General features: G+C 46.6%; 1 protein-coding gene and 1 long non-coding RNA gene across 2 annotated transcripts; both read right to left on the reverse strand.

Annotated features, from left to right (window-relative positions):
- Nucleotides 1–13: 13 nt before the first annotated feature.
- Nucleotides 14–2,972, reverse strand: LOC148414219 (uncharacterized). The gene is made up of 3 exons (XR_015867393.1): nucleotides 1,622–2,972; nucleotides 792–919; nucleotides 14–128 (listed from the first exon to the last, which is right to left on the reverse strand). It is a non-coding gene; the product is annotated as an uncharacterized LOC148414219 (long non-coding RNA).
- Nucleotides 2,973–3,226: 254 nt separating this feature from the next.
- thpo (thrombopoietin) lies at nucleotides 3,227–6,594 on the reverse strand. Its single transcript, XM_088430077.1, has 5 exons — nucleotides 5,294–6,594; nucleotides 5,095–5,219; nucleotides 4,763–4,849; nucleotides 4,507–4,671; nucleotides 3,227–3,743 (listed from the first exon to the last, which is right to left on the reverse strand). Exons 1-5 carry the CDS (start codon nucleotides 5,304–5,306, stop codon nucleotides 3,591–3,593), a joined length of 543 nt encoding a protein of 180 aa, XP_088286203.1. The 5' UTR covers nucleotides 5,307–6,594; the 3' UTR covers nucleotides 3,227–3,590.
- Between the last annotated feature and the right edge of the window lie 10 nt (nucleotides 6,595–6,604).

Below are 6,604 nucleotides of genomic sequence, written 5' to 3' on the forward strand. Positions count from 1 at the left end.
AGACGTACTAAAACATTCTTCAAGAGGAGAAAGCCAATCCTTGACCTGTACAAGCAACCAGGAGGCAAGCGCCGTGGCCCAGGGGTCGCCACCGCCGGACGTCTTCCTCGCCAGAGCCGGGACCCCGCCTTGCAGTTTTTAAGAAAGAGAGAGAAACAAAAAACGGTCAAACAGGCAAAGTGCGCTTGCCTGTTGCTGCCCCGCGTCCGCGTCCCCGCTCGTCCACACGCGGCGAGGGGATTTGCGTCCATCCATCGACCGAGGTGCATTGCGCGGCCTCGGTTCATCTGGACAATGTTTCCTTCGCGATACGAGTATAAACGCTCGACTATATCGTGACAATTGAGAGCACAAAGTCGACTGGTGCATTTTTCGTGTACTAAAATGCATTTCGCTGGTGACCAGCAAAAACTCAAGGCCGACCAAATAAGTTAGCTGTGTTTTCTATTTATGGATAAAATTGGTTCCCATTTCATTTGAGATATCGTGACTAGCCGATTGAGATTTGACGCAGTCCTAAACGCATGCCGTTTCATTTGGGTTGGCGCTGTTATGTCTAGCACGCAAAAAAAGTTGGATCTTTTCAATTTGGATTCAAACTAAAAGCTTTTGTAACGCTTTGAGCCAAGGCATCTAATTTGATGTCCATTTTAGTCACCGTTATCATGATAACCAATTTTGATACCGTTTCATCTCATCATCTGGTCGCAGGCTCTGTCAGCAATCAGTCTAGCCATGCCTTTGCATACAAATGCCGCAGATCGCTTCACAGGCGGACACTTCTGAAGTACCTTTGCGTTGAGATTTTCAAAGTGAAGGATTTATGGACGTGATCTGTTTCATGTCTCCGGAGTGAAAATGTCAAAAACTTCAAAATGGCGAAAGACTCCTGACTTGTGCAGCCCCCTCATCAACACGCCTGAGGAGGAGGAGGAGGAGGGAGGAGGGAGGAGGGAGGAGGGAGGAGGAGGAGGAGGAGGAGGAGGAGGAGGAGGAGGAGGAGGAGGAGGAGGAGGAGGAGGAGGAGGAGTTGAAGTCATCGTTCGGACACCTTTGGCCTCCGATTGCGGAATCGAGGCTTAGAACGGGACCCCCGATGTTTAGCTTACGGATCATTCCAGAATTGGAGAACGTTTTGGTTTCTTCAAAAGTCAACCTTCACTTTTCCAATTTTCTGCTACATGGTCATCGGTGGTAGGTTATCAAGCGTCACAGGCTTCATTAGTACACATTACCGATCACCGCTACACTTTTTATTACCTGATTTTATAAGTAATATGGTTGACACCTTATATTCATATTCAAGGTTATGTTAATTAAAACAAATGCAATGAAACAAAAAATAATAATTCCATTTGAACAGTTTCAATTGAGATCCAATTTGGTCATTGCAGGATGTGGGACAAGAGAAAATATCATTTTAGGGGTACTCCAGACAATTATTTTCAAGAATTCTTTTTGCTTAGTTTTTTTTTTTTTAATAGGATTGGGTTCCGGACAAGTAAATTTACTCACAAACTGCACGTCTTAGTATGTCGTATGTAGATTATTTCAAAGAGCGGATTGTAAAAGGTCCTCCAATTTCGGAATGGCCCATATGTATCCTGCTAGCAATACAAACCGTTCACAAGACGCCGCAGCCAGCAGGCTTAGCAGATTGTACGTGACAAATGTTGTAAACACCGCCGCCAAGGTTCCACTGGGGATAGCATAACTTGGGTTCTTCAAGTCACCTGGCAACACAAAAACACAAGTCAGAGAAACGAAACATTAATTACACTGTTTGCCATCTATATTGTAAGTAGGCATCGGCTGATAATCGTGTTGACGGTTTACCCCACGGTGTTAAAAAGTCAAGGTTTCAATAAGCGCTAACGCTCGGCGATGAGCGCTTTTCTTTGCCGAATCGTATGCATTGAGTGTACTTCAGGTGACTTGAAATACAAAAATATTTAGGAATACCATGCGTTTTGCAAATACAATTCCAGGTCCCTAAACCCCAATACATAGTAAATGTTTGTTGTACGGATATATCATTGTTATTTAGAAATACGTGTCAGCCACTGGTAGTTAAATAATCCAAAATAAAGACAGACTACCTACCATTAAGGGGGGGGGGGAATTGTTGAAGCGGTTAACTTTTATTTGCGCCATAACTTTAAGACAGTCGACCTCTGGGGGGGTGTTGAAGCGAATTAATTGCTCACGTGACCATCCGGTTAGCTTTTATTTTCGCCATAACTGTAAAATAATTAATGAGACGTTTTTGACCGTTTCGTGGGTGAAAACTACTTTTTACTCACCAATTGGCAGGAACACAACGACACTAAACACAGACAGCGACGTGGGAATGACGACTCCGAAAAGCACGCCGAGCTTTCGCTCGCTTTCCGAGGCCGAGCGACCGCGGCCTCGTTCGTCGCCATGTTTGGACGTCCTCTTCGGGGGCTCGTCCTTCGACACGCCGCCGGTGGCGAGTCGATAACGGGGGAGAGGAGCCTTTTCGGACTACTTGTCCCGCTGCTGACTAGTACATCCACACACCGAGTAAATCTTCATTCCTCCGCCGCTGCGGAAATGTGTCGCTTGTTTTGGCAGACTAATTGCCTGGGCGGCCGCAGGTGACCAAGGCGTGCTAATGCTAATCAAGCTGGAAAATGTGACGTCACGTCCTTAAATGGAATTGATGTTAGCGAGTCCGTTTCTCTGCTCGTATTGCACAGCATTTTCCTTACATTTCTAGCCATTTTCAGCAGTTTAAAAAATTTTGGATTTACTCTCTTCCTGTGGTAGTCACCGCTCTGTATTTATAACAATCTTCTTAAATACTACACTGTGGAAAGTACTTCAATATCATGTTCCAGCCCATTTAAAGATCAGATCATTTCGGCAACGTCTGATAGGGTGTGCAAAGTTACTATAAGTCTTGACCTTTAGGTTATTTTGACACAAGCGTTTCACACACCCGTTGTTAAAACACCTAATGACTGTTTAGATTGTGGAAAAAAAGGGCATACATTGGAGAAAAAAATATATATATAGATACACAGATATAGATACACATATATAGATATAGATACATATATATATATATATATATATATATATATATATATATATATATATATATATATATATATATATATATATATATATAGATATATATATATATATATATATATATATATATATATATATATATATATATATAGATAGATAGATAGATAGATAGATAGATAGATAGATAGATAGATAGATAGATAGATAGATAGATAGATAGATAGATATAGATAGATAGATAGATAGATAGATAGATATAGATACACATATATAGATATAGATACATATATATATATATAGATATAGATACACATATAGATATAGAGGAGTGCACTACATGGCTGCAAACAATAGAGGTGCTCTTGATTTTGCAATTCAGTTGATTGAATAGTTAGCGACATGACATCAGCCGTGCGATGAGCGCCATCTTCGGAGATTTCCAATTCTGGACAAATCTTTCTTTTTTTTTTTTTGCCATCGGGATTTCAAGGACCCTTGATCGAGTAGTTTTATTGGAGATGCTCCTCCGTTCACTGGGGACTGCATCTGCTTTCCAGGCTCATCATCAAGCGCTCCAGTTTGCCTGTGATCAGCCGCCTGTAGTTGAGCAGGACGGCGCTCAGGCTGAGGGTGCTTCGAGGAACACAAGACAATTGGGGGATTTCCGCTTGCCCCCGCTGGTCCTAACAGAACACACGACAGTCCGAGTAAAGCATATGAATTAGGGTACCGCTCGTTAACTCGTTCGGTGCCATTGACGGCTATAGACATCAAAGATCCGTTTTTACTGGGCCATAGACGGCAATAATCTCATCAAAAATCTTTTTTAACCGGGCCAGCAGAGGATGAGTTAACATTTTAGCAAAAAATGTACAACGATTAGAATACAATCCATTCATTTGCGCGCTTAGCTTTCGGCTTAGATTCAGTACAATTGCTCGAGATCGTGTTTTCAAGATGTTTGCTAATCTAACATTTGTTGACTTTGAGATTTGCAGATTTTTGTGCAAATGAAAAACGGAGTAGATAACATTTATATTAGACTTTCAAGTGGTCTCATGTGGAAAGTATGCTCTCCTATCTTCTTCTTGTCCTGCGGAAGGAAGTCTTTGGGGTCACGAAACATTGGCGACATCATTCCCGGAGCGCCAGTGATTTACGAGAAGTCCGGAAGTTTCCGCACCTTGTGAAACCGATACCGCCTCTGAATCTGACGCGGGGCGCAAAGTGAAACCCATTGACGCGTATTGGACCTGACGCACGACGTCTCCTTGATAAGTTAGCAACCGTTTGCTGGTACGATAGAAGAGAAAAGCATGAGGGTCACAGGTTCAAAAATGACACGGACATCGCGTGAACATCGCGCGTCATCTCCCAATTCGACCAACAAATCACAGAGTAACTGCTTACTGCTCCTCTGTAAGTGTCACCTTGACGGCCTCTTACACTCAATTGAAGATGTGTGAGGATGAGGAGGTAGCTGTTGATGTTGTGCTCCAGCCTCTGCAAAAGCACTGAAGCGCATTCCGCCTGGCCGCCGGGCCTCGCCACCTCCACGCTCTCCAAAAGACGCCTCAAGGATGCGCTAATGTCTTGTCTCCTCTCGTGGTGCTGCGGAGAGAGACACGCGGACAAATGAGATGTGATCGATTGTAAATGAAAGAACCCAATGATGGCTGAATTCGCGGCTGCGCTAACGTACTGATGTTCTTTCCCAGGATGCCGCGTGGAGCTCGGTGCAGGGTAGCTGAATCGGCGCGGGCAGGACGGTGGACGCGTTGCAGTTGTTCTGCCGGGATAGAGGTTCGGCAGTACGAGTACGTTCCGCCGAGTGTGGGCAAATCCCCCGCATGTTTGCTCGTCTCTATTCTAAATATCCGCTTCGCGGATTTGTATAGAACTTCATTAGGTAACATAGATTGCCGATTGCGGCGGGAACAGCGGCTGATCACGAAATTGATTGCGATTGACCCGCGGTCCCGCTGTACCTCAAACAGTGACGTGAATGCAAAAAAGTTCAAGCGGAAGCCTCACCAGTGCGGTCTGCATCTCCGCCGCAATATTCATGGCTCTCCTTGCCGATCTGCTGCACACAAAGTCAATGGGCTTGCTGCGGGCGTACCGCACTTGGGCGGCTAGCGTACATAGCAGCAGGAGCCCTGGATGAACACGCCGACACGCGCTCAAGCTCCGAGTCCCGTTCAGGCCGCAAAGTACAACTCCGGCTACTCACCGCTTAAAGCCATGCCCTGCTTTGCCGCGCTCGACAAGTCCGCATTCGTTCCATTAAGAAGACCAGCCGGGTGGAAAAGGTCCCGCGTCCGCGGCCGCGGCCGGCCCTCCAACAGTGGAGCCGCGCTTCCTTTTGTCTTCCCCCTTCTTGATTTCCAGTCTTGTTATTCAGCGGGCGGGAAGCGCTATCTAGCCTGAGAGCAGGCTACGCTCCAACTTCCCGGCATTCTTAAAAGCGCGTCGCAAGTAAAGTGGATTTCATTGATATTGTGTTTATTTTTGCCACCCACGGAGCCCTTGGTGCTCATGGGACGGCTCCCTGGCCGACTGAAAGGTTAATGATTTATGATTGCGAAAGACTCCATTTACACAAGCGACATCAAATCATCGATGCCGGAGGATATTTACCTTTAGTCAAAGTGACCGCCACAAGGGGCAGCCGCGACTGTCCATATCGCCGCGCCGGAGTCGTCGAGTCGGTTGAGGCCGAAGCAACTCGGGTTCAAGATGTTACGGGGACCAAGAGAGTACTGTCGTCGAAACGCGGCGGAGGCTTTTGGAGGCCGAGGCCGAGACGAGGCCAAGATTTCCGCCGGTCGAGACGGGGAGAAGACCAATGGTTTTGAAGCTCTATTCTAGCTTCTTGAAGATAAGCGCCTTTTCTTCAGATTGCTGCTCTGCGCGCGCCGGTATTCTGTCCATGAGCTTCAAGTGGCGGTCGCCTGAAATGCTTTTCACTTCACACGGGTGCCTTAGCCGACTTAGAGGAATTTCTTGCCTCATCGACGAGGTCGCGCCGTGCGCAAGTCAGGTTAAAACATGGCCCAAAGCTTTATCGGGCAACCGCCATTGCTCGATCGAGTTACGGACAATCGTTATTATTCGCGTTATGGCGAGAACAAATCAGTGAACCGGAGACGACCGAGCGGGACGTCGTAGCCAGGGTGGCCGCCGTGGCGAAGACCGACGGTGTAGAAAAAGAATACCTGACTGCTCCTGAGACAGCTAAGCAGCAATGCCGTCGTCGTTGTTTGCCCTATCCTTAGTTGGGATGTTGACTGAGCTCCGCTGCGCTACCAGAGCTGTTTCGGGGGGGTCATCGTGCCTAAATTTAGGCCCCAACACAGCGTGTACAGCCTAAATTCCGTTGGCGATAATGTTAAGAGGTCATTTACAAGGTGAAGTCCCCGCCCCCCCTTAGGTACCGAATGCACGGCCCCCATTTCCCTAATGACGCCGCGTGTGCGTTGGCGAGCGAGTGGGGAACTCGGCAAAGGAGCATATATACACATAGTTTTCCACCTCCTCCTCC

Source organism: Hippichthys cyanospilos, chromosome 12 (genome assembly GCF_059441005.1).
Source record: "Hippichthys cyanospilos isolate Australia breed blue-spotted pipefish chromosome 12, RoL_Hcya_1.0, whole genome shotgun sequence".
Taxonomy (NCBI): domain Eukaryota; kingdom Metazoa; phylum Chordata; class Actinopteri; order Syngnathiformes; family Syngnathidae; genus Hippichthys; species Hippichthys cyanospilos.

Excerpts from the sequence above, each read along its gene's own strand:
- thpo (XM_088430077.1), bottom strand. Across the intron at positions 4,850-5,094 it reads CGGAGATGCAGACCGCACTG|AACAACTGCAACGCGTCCAC; the intron begins GTGAGGCTTCCG and ends CTATCCCGGCAG. Across the intron at positions 4,672-4,762 it reads CATCCTGGGAAAGAACATCA|CACCACGAGAGGAGACAAGA; the intron begins GTACGTTAGCGC and ends CTCTCTCCGCAG.